Source organism: Narcine bancroftii, chromosome 6 (assembly GCF_036971445.1).
Source record: "Narcine bancroftii isolate sNarBan1 chromosome 6, sNarBan1.hap1, whole genome shotgun sequence".
Taxonomy (NCBI): domain Eukaryota; kingdom Metazoa; phylum Chordata; class Chondrichthyes; order Torpediniformes; family Narcinidae; genus Narcine; species Narcine bancroftii.
Window position 1 is genome coordinate 211871102 of NC_091474.1, and position 16967 is coordinate 211888068.

The 16967-nt window shown below is 41.0% G+C and overlaps 1 protein-coding gene across 6 annotated transcripts in view; it reads right to left on the reverse strand.

Moving 5' to 3' along the window:
- Positions 1-16739, reverse strand: part of ttk (ttk protein kinase) — an 80918-nt gene extending 64179 nt beyond the window's left edge. The window contains exons 1-6 of one of the 6 annotated variants that reach the window (XM_069887401.1): positions 16646-16688; positions 11960-12060; positions 10039-10189; positions 9371-9596; positions 3717-3823; positions 3475-3624 (exon numbers count right to left, since the gene is read on the reverse strand). In XM_069887401.1, the coding sequence (XP_069743502.1) occupies positions 3475-3624; positions 3717-3823; positions 9371-9596; positions 10039-10189; positions 11960-11962 (637 nt within the window). In that variant the 5' untranslated portion in view covers positions 11963-12060; positions 16646-16688. Of the gene's footprint in view, positions 1-3474; positions 3625-3716; positions 3824-9370; positions 9597-10038; positions 10190-11959; positions 12061-14428; positions 14576-15567; positions 16480-16645 lie in introns of those variants that run through there. The other 5 variants (XM_069887406.1, XM_069887402.1, XM_069887405.1 and 2 more) reach the window with 5 other exon arrangements.
- Between the last annotated feature and the right edge of the window lie 228 nt (positions 16740-16967).

Sequence of the window (16967 nt, forward strand, 5' to 3'; positions counted from 1 at the left end):
CTGCCCCCAGTTGGGACAGGTCACCAGGAACAGGCAGTCAGGCCTCACGCTGAGGCCTGCAAACAACAGCACGATTCAGAACTGCCCAACTGTAGTTGGGAGGCAGCCTCTTCTTGTGGGTGTTCATGCTGGCCTCAGTGGAACAACTGCTCCTTGAGGCGTACTTCCTACACACCCACAGCCTGCTAGGGACCTCAAGGGAAGGAGACTGGTCCATGCAAACACTTTTTAAACCTTCCCCCTCAAAGGTGCCAGGTTCCCAGCACTCCACCGGGACTCCGTTTGGAGATAGGACAAGGAGTACACCAGGGTCCTGGCCTAGTTCCCTGCAGTGTTCACCCCCCAATTCACCACAGTGATGCCCTGATATGAAGTATAGCACCACATCCTGACCCAGGGCCTGCCGCTCCACTCAAGGGCAAGACGGCTTCCTCCAAAGAAGCTCCAACTGGCGAAGGAGGAATTCAGGAAGCTGGAGGAGCTCGGCATCGTACAGCAGTCAGACAGCCAATAGGCTTCTCTCCTGCACATGGTACCCAAAGCAACTGGGGGCTGGAGACCATGTGGCGACTACTGCTGGCTCAACAAGGCCACACCACCAGATCGGTACCCCGTGCCGCACATCCAGGACTTTGCGGCTAACCTGCACGGGGCAAAGATCTTCTCCAAGATGGACCTCTTGCGGGGATATCACCAGATCCCAGTACACCCCGATGATATCCCCAAGACCGCCATCATCACCTCATTCGGCATTTTCAAATTCCTCTGAATGCCGTTGGGGCTAAAGAATGCCTCACAGACTTTCCAACAACTATTGCATTCAGTGCGCCGAGACCTAAACAGCACCTTCATGTACCTGGACAACATCCTGGTAGCAAGCAGGAACCAAAAGCAGCATTTGGCGCCCCTCCGCAACCTCTACACCCAACTGAGCAAGTTCAGCTTGACGGTCAACCCAGCCAAATGCTAGTTCGGATTAGTGGCCATTGATTTCCTGGGCCACCGGATAACTAATGAAAGAGCTTCACCATTATTCAGAAAAGTGAAGGCGATCCCCTTAGCTGCCCAGATCAAGCGGCCCTTGTTTTCCCAGATGACAGGCAAGGCGAAGAACATCACCTAGGACGAGGAGTCAACAGAAGCCTTCGAGAAGGCCAAGAAACCTCTGGTGGATGCCAGTCTTCTAGAACATCCCAGGTCAGACGCTCCAATGGCCCTGACAGTGGATGCCTCGGGAATGGTGATTGGCAGTTCTGGAGCAGCAGATCGAAGGAAGTTGGTGGCCGCTGGCTTTCTTCAGCAAACATCTGCAGCCTCCAGAACTGAAGTACAGCACTTTAGATAGAGAGCTATTGGTGCTGTACTTAGCCATCCGCTACTTCAGGTACTTCGTAGAGGGCAGGTCCTTCACAGCTTTCACAGATCACAAGCCCCTAACTTTCACCTTGGGTGATATCTCAAACCCCTGGTTGGCCTGCCAGCAATAACACCTGTGTTACATCTCGGAGTATACCACAGATGCAAGGCTTGTCTCTGGCAAGGACAACGTGGTGGCCAACACACTGTCCAGGCAAAGTATCCACACATTATCGTGGGGAGTAAACTTCATGGCACTGGTAGAGGCGCAGCAGAAAGACAAGGACTGTCGTATCAGGACTGCAGCTCCAGGACACCCTAGTCAGCACAGGTAACACCACCCTCCTATGCGATATGGCCACCGGTCAGGTCAGACCCATCGTCTCTAATGCTCTGAGATGACAGATTTACTACTCCATCCACGGACTGCCTCACCCGACCATTAGGATAACGGTCCGGCTGGTGGCCAGCAAATACATGTGGGATGGATTGGGGAAACAGTTCAGCGGGAGGGCGAAGGCATGCATGCAGGGCCAGACAAACAAGGTACAGCAGCACACCAAGACTCCACCTTAGCACCTCGAGCCCATGGAACAAAGATTCGACCACATCCACATAGTAGGATCCTTGCCGGTATCCCAGGGTTTCCATTATCTGTTAACAATGGTCAACCACTTCACCAGGTGGCCAGAAGCAGTCCCGCTGGCAGACACATCCACAACCTTGTGCACCAGGACCCTTACCTCATCCGGAATGGCACGGTTTGGGTAACTGTCCCACATTACATCCGACAGAGGGGCCCAGTTCACCTCCAGACTATGGTCCAACCTCACCAGCCTGTGGGGTGCCCAGCTGCATCACACAACAGCTCACAACTCAGTCCAATCAGTTGTTGGAGTGCTTCCACAGGCACCTCAAAACCGTGCTCATAACCAGACTCCAAGGATCCAATTGGGTAGACGAGCTACCATGGGCGCTGTTGGGCATCCCCAAGGCACCCAAGGAGGACCCCAACACCTCTTCGACTGAACTCATCTACTGGTCCCAGGAGAATATATACCATCCCCAGGCGGACAGCAGGATGACTCTGCAGCATTCCTCAGCAAGCTAAGGGAAAGAGTCGGCAACCTAGCCCCAATTTCACCTTCCAGGCACAGTCACGCGAGGACCAACATACTGTGAGCAAATTTTAATTGGCAGGGGTCCACATTGCCCACCGCTACAGAGGCCATATGAGGATCCGTTCTGTTACTGCCTGTTGACAGGTTCAGTATGGAAGTGCAGAAACATCCACAACAACGGGGTCACAATGGAGATGGAGATCGGAGGCAAGATTGAGGTCTTCACAACAGATAGGCTGAAGCTGGCACATCTAGACCTGGCACACCTGGTCGAGGCACCAGCACCACACCGAAAAGGCAGGCCACAAAAGGCTGCAGAGTCTTTGCTTCTGGGCACTAAGGACAATACCGCCAGTTCTGGGGGGGGTGTGGGGTCATGTGGTGGTCTGCAGCAGCGATCGAGCTGGCGCACCAGACAGCAAGTGCAACCAAAGGCCAGCAGCCCACGCAGCGGCACTGTTGCAAACAAGCAAACTGACAGGTGAATGGCAAGGGCAGCTTAAAGGCCAGCAACCCCAAAATGGCACTGGCCTTGCTGCGCAGCCAGCAGACAGGGACAGCGCACAGGGAAGAAGGGCATTATTATGCAGGAAATTACCTGCGTGCGGGAAACCTGCTTTTGTTATGCATGTTTTGACGTCAGCCAAGGGGGAAGCCATGAAGGGAACAGTGCAAGTATAAAAGTCTGGCCGGAGCCCTAGTAAGACCGAGAGTTTAACCTGACTACACTAAATAGCGTGCATCTACACAAACATGTTTCTGCCTGCCAGATTTCATTCTGCAAAATATTGTTTCTCTCTCCTTTGAAATCTTGATCATAATCCCATAATATAATCAACAGGTGGTGAAAATTATGATACTACAATTTGACATATCAAATATGCTCATCATGCATAAATATTAAAAATATTTTTGAACACCAAAAAAACTAACGAGTATATCCTCTCACCATGTTGTCTTCATACATCATCTTATTGTATTCTCAAAACAAACTCACCAGACACATATTTTTTATGCCAATCGTCAGATAACACAAGCTGTGCTTTCCCCTGATTAAAGTTTTCAGAAGCAATTTCCAACAGCTCAAGTGGTTTGGCTTTGATATCCAATGCTTTCCGAAGAATGTTTCTGCACTTCCATACCGAACCTGTCAACAGGCAGTAACTTTATTACTCACTTTTCACAAATCTGTCAGCACTGTTGAAGGTTTACAGTGATAAAACTGGAATGGATACAGACCTCGATCCAGCTCAAATTGCGCATATGCTATATGCACAAAAGCAAACTTCTTACAGTTGACACGTGCCAGGTTAAACTGCTCCTGCGCTTCATCCACATCCACAAAACTGAGGAAGAGAAAGGAGAGTTTCATTGGAGCTTGCATAAAGGTAGAAATAAAGCTGAAATTTATCTTAATTTACTCATCAGGTAGTATCATTAAAAGGAGTTAACAACCTACAAGGTTTTATGTGAAGATAGCTGAAATAATGCAGAAAGTTTCATTTACAAATGGAATATCAGATAACCCCATTCTAAAACACAATTTGGATATGGCAACAAATGAATATATAGGTCTAAAAGTGAGGTTATCTTCAAAAACATCCTTGTATAAAGTTATTACCAATGAAATTAAAAAATAAAATCCTGGGCACTTGGCACTGTAAAGGGATCAAGTGCATAGAGGATTGTTATGAACAAGGATAATTTATGAAATTTGAACAGCTAAAAAATAGACATAATTTGTCAAACAGAACTTTCTTCTGCTATCTTCAATTAAGATCTTTTAAAAGAGATAGTTGAGGACCAGCCATGATCCTACCAACATGTGGTGACATGGGGGCTCTTCTTTGAAAGAGGATCACAAGTAAATTTATATTGAAGATGCATTTCCTATTGCAGAGCAATTCCCAAAACCAGGCTTGCCCATATCGAGTGAAAGAGGGGAGATGGTCTTGGGAAAAAGTATTCAAGACAATATTCGTCAAAATTGAAAATATGACATCATTTATTAATGTAAAATGTAGGTTGGTACAATACAATTTTGTGCACCAATTATACCTTGCACTACAAAAATTACAATTTAAAATCTTAAATTCCTGACTCGTGTTTTAGGTGTGGTATCAAGGTTGGAATATTGATACATTCAACCTGGGTATGCATGAAAGATCCTTTTGGTATTGTTACAAGACCAGAGGACCCCAAAACCCAGCAGCAATAGATATTCACCAAGACAAATGATTACTTACAAAAAAAGTTGCTTTTAATTATCTTTAAACATGAAAATAGGATCAAACTCTAACTTATTACTATTAACTTAACGTAACAACCCCCTTCTAATTCTAAGCGCACATGTCTGTAATGAGTGTGTAAGTTCAGAAAAGTTCTTTAGTTCACAGTCCAATCTCACTTCTCATTCCTCCAAGTTCACTGGCTGCAGGCAATTCTTATACCATGCATAAAATTTAACATTTATAAAGTTCACCAGGCTTTGGTGCTTGAAAGGTAAATGGTTACTGCTCAGTAAGGTTCTTATTGGTTTTCAGAAAGAGATTTGTTGTTCGCTGGACACCCACAACTGATTCCTTTTTTAATCAGCCACTTCAGTGTCTTGCTGACGAAATTTCCCCCTTCAGGGTTCTGAAGATGATAACCTCTTTCTTTCAGGTCACCAGAGAGTGCCTTTTTGTTTCTCCTATTTTAAGTGAAACATTAGACAGGCAGTCCTCTCTTGCATGATCCACAAGGGCTTTGACCAGGCTGAACTAAGCACTCACTACCAATCTTCGAAATGGGGTTTTCTGCAAGCTTGCCACCTTATCCTTTTCCAGTCCCAGTTGCTGCTGCTGACTGTAAAACTGTAGAACTGAATTCTCTCTAAGAAAAGCCTGTTTGACTCTTTCTGCTTGCAAACCCACATGACCCTCCAAGAACAGCAAGTTCCACTCCAGAGAGTCTGCGGCTCCAACATTCTTTCATTTGTTGCCTTTTTATAAGCAATAATCCATTAGTGAAGTCTCTTGTGCACTCTCCAAAACTTTTGCAAAAGCTCTTGGTGCCGATATGTCTTGCATTAGTAGAGGTCTAGTATTTTAAATAAGACCTGTTTTAAAGCATTTGCATGTGACCTGCACTAAAACTCCTGCCCCAATTTATCTCCCCAAAACATATCTATATATACAAACAACAATCTGTTACAATGTGACTTGGCGTAAACTTTGACAAAAATTATAGAAGTGGATTTTCCATTGGAACCAGAATGGTATTTAAGGAGCAATGTTACAGCATAATATCAAATACAGTTCATGAGGATTGCATTGGTGGTAGCCAGGGAATGTATAGCTTTTACATGGAAGTCTGACACCACTCTCTCCCCCACCCCCCCTCTACTTATTACTTTCTGAAATATGGAAATGCAAAGTTGAGCCCCCCTGGAAAAAATAACTTATAATTTTAGAAAGTAATATGATGTGTTTGTTAAAATATGGCAACCTTATTTGAATCATACTGGATTAAGGATATAACTAACTTCACCAAAAGGTTTAAATTATATAGTTAGGTTAATAGCATCCCTTCATTTTTGGACAATTGTTTTCTAATGTTAGCATTTGGGAGGGTGGGGGGAGAGTGAGATTTGGGCAATCGTAATGTAATTGTAAATACTATTTCTATGATGTATGAAATAATGTCCTATGAGTCTTGAAAAAATTATAAAATATTCAAAAAGATAGCTGAAGTAATTCAGCAAGGGATAGGTTCTGACAGAACTAGATTGGTTTCATAATAGAAAAAGTAATGATTTGTAATTTACCAGATGAAGCAAAAGGTTTCAGTAAATACGTAAGAAAAACAAAGTATTAAACAATTTCCCAGAAGTACATATAGTCATGTGAAAAAGTGACAACCCCAAGATAAAATTGAGTAGGAATGACATACATCGTACCATGAAGAAATCCACCAAATAAACGATTGTAATCTCTTATAGATCACTTGACACAAGGTAAAAAATAAATAAATCTGGAGTGGTAAAAATGATCTGGGGCAGGTTGTTTCTCATGGACTGTTACACTGCTATAATCATAGTCATTGAATGATCAGCAATAATCTTTTAAAAATTTGACAATGATGTGGAGTTGGTCAGCAAAAATTAATCATATATAAATGAAATCTACAAGATGAAAAACGAGTAGTATTTCCTGAGGAATCAGTACACTTGTTAAAAAGTACAGATGGCCCAATGTTACAGGGGTTTGCTTTCCTATAAGACATTTCATAGTACATTTTTCAATAATATGGAGTAATGTCATCTGAGCATGTGTCAAAAATAAGAATTGAAAAGAAATACATATTTGATTTTTTTGGAGAAATATTGTTTGAGTAATTTTTTTTGGTACTAATTTGTGAATTCGATTGGAATGGAATTCATTTATGTGAATTACTATAATTCAATTGTATTCTCAATTTTATTCTGAATTCAAATTAAGAAAGGAACAATTAAAGTACCTGAAAGGTTTAGACAGGGACAAATATTTATAAATTGGATTAAAACCCTGTATAATGGACCAAAAACAAGGAAACAAACAGACAAGTCTCTAACTTTTTTCAATCAATTAGAACCAGTAGATAGATCCAGCTTTATTTATTTTTGCAATAGAACCATTGGCAGAATTGATTAAGTCTGATTCTGATATTAAAGGTTTTAGAGTTCGTAGAGAGGAACACAAGATTAGTTTATTTTCAAATGCTGTAATAATTTATTTGATGAAACTGGAAAGTTCATTATGTAAATTATATTCAAGATTAAGAGAAATCGAAACAGAATCTGGTTACAAAGTAAATTGAAACAAAAATAAGATTATGCCTCTTGCTACAGGTGATTATACAGTATAAAAGAGATAGCCAATTTAAATGGCCAGTGAATGGAATAAAATACTTAGGAACACGAATAGATAATTTTAAAAACATATTTAAATAGAATTATTACCCTTAACTTAAGAAAATTGATGAAGATTTTTTTTTAATGGATGGAATGACCTACAACTTTATTGGGAAGAGTTAATTGTATAAAAATGAATATTTTTCCTAGGTTACATCTTTTTCAAACATTGCCTACATTTATTCCACTTCCAGAGTGTTTTGTTTTATTTTCCCTGGAAATTGAATAAATATGCAAGAAAGTTTCTTTGGGAGGGCAATATGTCAGAGTCTCATTAGAAAAATTAACTTGGAAATTTAAATTGGAGGTTAACTCCCAAATTTAAAAAATTATTATAAAGTAGCATGAATTAGATTGTTGTCTTCTTTCTTTGAACAGGGAGAAACCAGCATGGATTAAGATCGAGATGGATAAAATAGGGGAGATAAGGGCTGAAGATTTTACATATAAATGGGGTAGGAGATTAAAAATTGGAGATAGGATACTCCTTTGATGAAATGTTTGATTAACATATGCAACAAGGTAAATGTTAAAATGGGGATGAGGAATTATGAGATACCTAAAATGCCATTGACTAAAAATAGACTTATTCCCTTTACAATGAACAACCAACTTTTTAAATACTTGGTCTAGCAAAGGAATTAAGAAAATAGTGGATTGTTTTAAAGGGAGAAGTTTAATGTCATTTGATCAATTGAAAAATAAATATGGAATACAAAATAATATATTTGTTATTATCAAATAAAGGTGTATTTGCTGGATAAATTGGGCCCAAAAATGTTATTGCCCGAAAGGAGTTAAATAAAAACTTTGGTTTGTAATAAATCTTTTAATAAGTTTATTTCAGTTATGTATAGACTATTGCAAAAGGGAAAACAAAAATGAGGAATCCATAGATCTTGACAGAGATGAGAAACTAATATTAGTATTGTGGAGAAAAATTGGTTGGAATTGTGTCATAATAGTATGACAAACACAATAAATGTTAGATATAGATTGGTTCAATACAATTTTTATATCGATTATATCTTACCCCACAGAAATTAAATAGACTGAAATCAGGTTCATCAGATAAATGTTTTAATTGTAATTAAGAGATAGATACTTTTTTTTTTAAATATATATGTTCCACTTGAACGTGTCCAAAATTGAGACCTTTTTGGATGGAATTAGGAGCATTTTTAGAACGGAGTCACTAGTTAAAGTTCCTCAAAATCCAAGTTTTCTTATTAGGTAATATATCTGGGACAAGGCCAAAACTGAAACTTAATATGTTTCAAAAGGAATTTGTGAAAACTGCATTAGCAGTTGCAAGAAAATGAATAGCAGTGACACGGAAATCAGATTCGCATTTGGGGATACATAGGTGTATACCTCTTGAGAAAATTACATATAATTTAAGAAATAAATGATGTTTTCTTTAAAAATTTCATGCCCATCTTTACAAATTGTAGGTATTACATTATGAAAAATTAAACCTCAAAGAACTTCATCAACTCCTTGGAATTAGTATATGTTTAGTATTGTAAAGACAAAATTTGATTAAATGTATTGAAACTCTAGTAACCAGATGTGTTTCTTTCCTTTTTTTGTACCTTTTTCCTCTCTTTTTTTTTAAATTCTTTTTTTCTTTTTGTTTTTTTTTAAGTTATTTGCTGCTATTATTATTGAGGGGAAGTGGTGGGAGGGGCTATATAATACTATATATTACTGATTTGAGAAGTATTTGGGATATTTTCTGTATCTAGATATTAAAGTATGTATGAAAAGCAAATAAAATATTCAAAAAAAAGGGACAATTATCCAGGAACATAATTTCCCTTGCTCTGCCTGAAACCTATTCTTTTGAAAGACTAAATGCATTTTGTTTCCATTTAAAAACTCCTTTTGACAGCATAAGAAATTTAATTTGTAAATCCAAATCTTTTTAAAAAGCACCAATATAAGCAAAGATACTTACCTTTTAAGCTTTGCAAAAGAGATTAAAATACGAGCATAACATTCATTTGCATGATGCTTCTCAACTGGTAGGGCTACAACTGCATCATCATACAACTCTATAAGCCTATTTAATAGGCTTTCATTAGTTTGTGGATCACCCATCTTTTCCACTTTCTGAAGGTATGCAAACCAGTCCTCTGGAAAGTTTCCATCAGCCAAAATTTGTTTAATTGTACCAGTATGGTCTGTTGCAAAAAAAAAGGCAATGTTTCATTATAATATATAGTTTGATAGTGAAGTAAAAACATGAAAATATAATGCAAGCATTCAAGCAGCAAGGCTCCAGTTGGTATTTTTAGATGTTTTATTATCAGAGTACTGGAGAAACTAAAATTGTTTTGCCTAAGGTTCTAAATTGCCTCCTGCTACATATTCCTCTAATAAAACAGGTTATACATACAAATTTTAATATATCCTTCCTTTACTGATAAACATTCAGATCATAGCAAAGGCTTCAATCTCTGTACACTGTGGTGTCATCAAAAAGTAAGAAGTATCATTCTGTATTGAGACAGAAAAACCAGAGGACATTCTTTTCCCTCTTGCAATTCAATCATTTTAAATTTCTCGATATGGGAATTGAATTAACTCTTACATAATTTAAAGAAAATGTGTGCTGCACTGTACCTGTAATTTCCCAATTCGATTTCAACTCTTCAGTTCTGTTGTCTTCCCCACATTGTGTTCGTAGGTCTGCTAATCGACTCACAAGGCGAGCAAGTCGCATCCTTGATTCATTCATTTCATCCTCCATCACTTCAAGCAAGGAAGCTGGAAGCTTTAAAAGTATTTCAACTGATAAAAATTCACCTTTACTTTCAAATTAACATCGCACAGAGAGGTACCAATTTAAAAGTAAATATTCAAAAAAAATTAAATGGCTAAAGAGTACTCATATCATAAATGCACTCATGTTACCTCAACCTTTGGATAAGTGTGCATTGTAACAACATGCACAATAAGCTTCAATCATATCACCTATTCTACTTTTATTTGAATTATCTGCAGTCTGACATTCAATTAAAATGAAGAAAAGTGATCATTAAATACTTGAATCAGAAAAAAAATTGAATAAGGTTTCTATCTTTGGATATTTTCTGTATTACTTCCTTAACAATAATTATGGAACATAGTCCTTAAAGTGCTCGGGTGGTCTTTGCTTCCTAAGAACACCTGAACAAATTTTCTCTTGGAAGAAAACATGCATCCAACTTTGATGAGTGGTGCAAGATGCATATAATCTGAGATCTAGGATGGAGAATTGAACAAACAGTAATGGAATTTTCAACTGAAAGGATATTGTTTCAGAAGATCTCATTAGCAAAAAACCACCAGAGAAAAACTGAACAAGGTGAAAAAACAGTACAAAATCACGAGGAAGCAACAGAACTATAAATCAACATAGGCATAAAATGGGAAATTGGATTTGCAATAGATCCAACTCATTAAAATATTGCATTAATACACTAATTCCATCACTGGCACAGCCATCCAAATGTAAAATTATAGATGTGGTACTGAATTGTAATTAGAAGAACCAGCCCTTAAAGACCCATCGACAGAAAAAAAGTCAGAAATATAAAATTCAATATTACGATGCACAAGAGAACACTTTCTACTAAAAGAAACTACGGAATCAGGATTTAGGCAGCAAAACAGATTAGAAGGTGACTGGTAACCATAACCAACCCACAACTACAGTCATAACACATTGTAACTCAGGGAAAGAAAAGTTAACTCCAAATGGATCAGCTGCAATGGAAAAAAAATTTGAATTAGAAAATATGAAATCATGTTCGAGGTGCACAGAAATCTTAAGACTTTTATAATGACCAAAACTTGTGCCCTCTCACACCAAAACATTTTTTTTAAAGGTAGCAGGGTAACGTTTAACACAGGTGAATGCAATGTTAAATTCAAGTTAAATAAAAAATAAATCTGCACATAACATAATAAATAAGAACATTAAAAGTTCCATTGAAGGGGCTCAGATTTAACTACAATCCACCAATGCAAATTTCCTTGAAACTTGTAGAATTGCTTTTATTCACATTCAAAAGGAAATGTTGATTTCATGCAATTACTGTTTAAATTAACCAATATCCACAGCATAAAATTACACCCAAAAATAGCATACAAGAAATTCAACCTAATATCCGATGCACTTGAACAGCTTTTCTCAACTGCTCCCCCCCCCGCCACCCCCCAAACTGAGGGCCACAGCACATTCAAGGGGGCCAGGACTGAAATTACAATTTTTTTTTTTGTTTTATTTAACACATCCTAAAGTATTTTTAGAAAGGCTTCAATTTCGTCTGGAACAGTATGGAGAAATGTTAGGATATAAGGTTAATTGGGATTAAAAGTGCAATATTACCGATTTCAAATGAGGATTATTTATATTGTAAAGATTACAGTTCCGATGGACTAAAAAAATTAAATATTTAGGAGTATTGGTTAATGTTGAATATCAAAATTTATATGAATTGAATTATGTACCTTTATTAAATAAAATTAAATCTGATTTGAATAAATGTTATTAACTTACCATTAACTTAGATAGGACGAGTAAATTGTTGTCAAAATGAATGTTTTTCCATGTATTCGATATCTTTTTCAGTCTATTCCTTGTGTACTTCCAAAAGTTTTCTTTAAAGATTTAAATGCAGCAGTGAGATTATTTTTATGGAAAGGTAAATTAGCTAGAGTGTCTTTTACAAAAATTGACATGGAAGTATGCATTAGGTAGACTTCAATTACTACACTTTCAGAATTATTATGAGGTTGCCCAATTAAAGTTTAATAGAATGTTTGACATAGATTATCCTCCGATTTGGGCTAAAATTGGAGTTAGCACAAATTGCTGAATTTCTATTAATTAATGTATTTATAAATGGAACCCTTCTCTTTTAAAAAACTATAATGTACCTGTATTGAGGCACTTGATGAAGATTTGGTATGATAGAGATCAGATTATAGGTACCAAAGGCAAAATTTCAGATAAGACGCCATTGTTTCAGAATAAATTAATCCCTTTTTCAGTAAATAATTATTACTTGAAAAATTGGGACATGAAGGGTATTAAATTAGTGGAAGATTACTTTGAGGCAGGCCAGTTTCTTTCTTTTGCTCGACTTCAGGAAAAATTTGGATCATTACCTAACCCCTTGTTTGCATATTATCAAGTGGGAGAGACTTTCCTTATAGCAATAGACACACATTCCAAATGGCTAGTAGTTTTGCATATGAAAATCACCAAAACTGATTCTACAATTGAACAGCTACGAGCCATGTTTGTCACATACGGATTCCCTCACGAATTGGTCATAGATGTAAATGGACCCCAGTTTACATCAAAACCTTTCAAAAAATTTATGTGCGACAACAAAGCAGACATAGTTTGTCGGCACCCTATCACTCAAGTACTAATGGGGAGGCAGAACACTTTGTGCAAACATTCAAAAAGGCAATGAAAACCAAAAAACTCCTAAACACCTCCTGGACTCTCAGAATTGCAGATTTCCTATTAGGGTACAGAAACATACCGCCTTCTTCCACAAAATGCACCCCAGCAGAATTGATGATTGGCTGCAATCTGCAGACAAGATTGTCCACAGTTCACCCTGATCTGGGCCTGTTTAGAAAAATCCACATTGCCACAAACTTTACCTAGAACACTGGAGATGGGCAAGAGAGTACTGGCACAAGATTACAGACACTATGAGCCCCTGCTCATACTCTGATCTATTGGGAGACAGTCTTATGGAAATGACACATTAACCAATTGTGGCCATTGCCTGGCACCAAAGTCCACAAACTACCTCATAACCTGGAGGAGGTAGAACCAGGCCTGCAAAGGCAATCCAACCCCTTGGGCTGTGAAAGAGGGGCAGAGTCAGGTAGCCCAATAACTGTGACAAGCAGCCCAGCACATAGAACCCCGGAGGCCAGCAATCACTGTCAATCCAAATATTGATGGGTCCCACCCAGACCAGCCCCGAGCACATACCAGTCCAGTATGCCACACCAAGGTAGTTTGAGATAAAGACCACCCGAGCACTTTAAGGACTATGTTCCATAATTATTATTAAGTTCCTTTCTGTATTATAATCACTCAGTATATGTACCCTAATTCGCACTAATAGTCATGGGCCTGACGTAGTGATGGTAGAGGGGAACCATTCAACATTTATTGCATTGTGCGGGGGGAGAAAAAAAGTGTTGTGTATAAGCCCGCCCTGCTGTCCATCACGACACCCACATCATGATGTCACCTCTCTATGTCAGTAGCCACATTAGTCTAATGGTATTAAAGAATGAGAAAAACACGACAGTCCTAATTGTGTAAGTGCATACACAACACTGGCAGTTTACAGGACCGGGTTCCTGACACAGGTCTCTACCCTGGCAATCCACAGGACCGAGCTTCCACCGTGAGCTTTCACCCTGAACCCAGAAGCCCACAGGACTGAGTTTTGGAATCGGGTTTCCACCTTGCCCAAGCGACATTCAAGACCGAGCCACCATCGTGAACTCCCACACTGGCTCTGGGAGTGCACGAGGCTCTCTCCATCCTCTCTTGGGCCCTTCCTCCCCTCCACCTCCTGATTCACCCCATTCTCCTCCCCTTCCTGAAACCCTCCACCCTATTGAACCTCCCCCTAACACCTTCATAGTCTTCACCGTTCCCTCTGGCCTTCCCCTCTTGGAGGCTGAAGGCTCTGTCCTCAGTGGAGGTCTCACTTTTGTCCCACTTTGCCCACACCATGATGTTGAACTCTCCTTCCGTCTGATCAGTCTTCCTTCTCCTGGACATCTTGTTCTGGTCTTCGGCCTGCTCTAGACCTTTATATTTCCAACTACCACCATGACATCAACCGTATAGACTTCACTACTTCTCTGGCTCATTCCAATCTCACCCCTTCAGAACACTTGGCCTTCCACTGTCCGCACCAATTTGAACCTCACCATCAAACCTGCAGACAAGGGTGTCACTGTTGTGGTCTAGGGCACTAACCTCTATCTGGCTGAAGCTAGATGACAACTCTCAGTCACCTCTTCTTACTTACCCCTCCAACAGAATTCCAAAAAAACTCATCAAATCACTGTATCATGCATCATCTCTGAACTCATCACTTGCGTTCACCTCCCCACACCACCTGTTTCTACTTCACAATCCCAATTGTCCCAACAGACCCATTGTGACTGCATACTCCAGCCCCACTGAATTGGTCTCCACTTAGCTCAACTATTTTGTCTCCCCACTTGCATCCATGCTTCTTCACATGCCTTCCATCACTTTAAAAACTTCCACATCCCTGTACTCGATCGCACTATGTTTACTATGGACATCCAATCCCTATACACCTCTATCCCCCATACCAAAGGCATCAAAGCCCTTTGTTTCATTCTGGACTACAGAATCAACCAGTCACCCTCCACCACCACCAGACTTCAGCTGGAAGAACTTGTCCTACCCTCAATAATTTCTCCTTTGACTCCACTCATTTGCTCCAGATCAAAGGAGTAGCCATGAATATCCACATGGGCCCCAGCTATCCCTGCCTTTTCCATGCAACAAACTGACACAGGCAAGGCCCCTCAATTCTTCCTCAACTACATCAAAAACTACTTTGGTGCGGCCTCATGCATCCACCTTGTTATCAACTTCAACCCCAACCTCAAATTTACTTGGTCCATCTCTATCAACATTTTCCCTTTCCTCTATCTCTCTATCTCCATCTTGGTAGACAAACTCTTGATAGACATCTACAAACCCACAGCTACCTCAACGACACCTCTTCCTGCCCTATAAGGTTTCCATTCTCTACTTCCATGCCAGATCATCAGAAATGCCCACCTTCAAACAACATAGCTTTCCCTCTACCATCTGTGCTCACCTGCCCCCTCCACCCAAACACACAAGGACAGGATTCGTCTTGACTTAACCCACCAGCATCCTTATCCAACACACCCTCCTTCTCCATTTCCGCCCACTACTACGCGCATATTCCCCTCTCCTCCCTGCCTTCCACAGGGACTTCTCCCTCTGTGATACCATTATCCACTCCTCCCTCCTTGCGCCCACATTTCTTCCTCACCAATAAAATCCTTCCAAGCGAAGCCACATTTCGTTTGTGAATCTGCAGGGCTCACCTACTGCATCCCGTGCTCCTGTTGCGGTTTCCTCCACGTCGGAGAGGCTGGGCACAGATCACTTTGTTGACCACCTCACAATAGCATGGATCACCCAGGAGCCACCCATTTCAATTCCCCATCCCATTCCCTCGTTGAGATGCACGTTCAAGGTCTCACGTCCTGCCACATGGAGACCATCCGCAAATTGGAGGGACAACATCCCATTTTCCAACTGGGCACCCTCCAACCGGATGCTATTAATATTATGAACTTAAATGGTATTAACTTCTCCGGCTTAAAACATCCCCAACCCAGCTGTCTCTCCCTTATCAATTCTCAGCTCTCCCCTTATCAAATCCAAATCACACCTTTTGTTGGTCTGGACTACTACCCCAGCCTGTCTTCTGTGATTTCCTGTCTTTTCCCCCCTCATTCTCTGAATAATGGCTCAGATAGGAAATCTCCTCCAGACGCTGGAGGTCCTGCAGCACTTCGATGGGTTTTTTTTTTAAAAGACATTCCCAGCGTCTGCAGACTTTCGCGTTCCACTCTTCAACCTTGTGGTTAAACTATGGCTCCAGCTCCATTAGCCAGTTGGGTTTCTTCGCCATTTTCCTCCAATACTTTGACAACAAAAGAAAACCTGACGAGACCAACCGAACAAGTGCCGACGTATCCCAAATGCCCTTCAGGACTTGCTTAAAAACAACATCGCGGGGATTTTCCAGAACAACGTTTGCAAACGCGTCTCCTCTCGAAAGGGCCGGGCGAACCGTTCAATCACGTCCTGAGGGCTTTTGTTGAATCACCCGAAGGCATGAGTTGGGTCACAGATGAGCCGGGATCACGGCGACAGGGACAAAGAACCGCTGCTCTCGCCGACCCCCATGATCTACAGGTGCCGACCCCCATGATCTACAGGTGCCGACCCCCATGATCTACAGGTGCCGACCCCCATGATCTACAGGTGCCGACCCCCATGATCTACAGGTTCCGCCCCCCCGACCCCCGCCCTCCCGACCCCCCGACCCCCGCCCTCCCGACCCCCTCCCTCGTCCTCAGTCCGCCTCCCGAGGCCCCCGCCGCGTGGACTCACCGATCCAGCCGCGGCGCCGCCACTCGACGAGCCGCGGTCTCCACCGCCAACCGCCCGCGTTCAAAATTACCGCACTCCTCAGCAACACATCCTTCCATTGGCTCAGGATCCAGCGACGGTTCCGATTGGCCGCGGACGACCCGTCCCGCCCATCCGAGCGAGGGGGGGGGGGGTGGAGCTGGAGATGGTGAAGCTGTCCTGAGCCGACTGAATGGGATCGTGGGCGGATGTGGTTCCTTTCCAGGGACTCCGTGACCCTCGAAAGTCTGCACACGCTGTGATGCTAAAATACTCCATTGGCGCTCACGACCTGTGGCCGGCG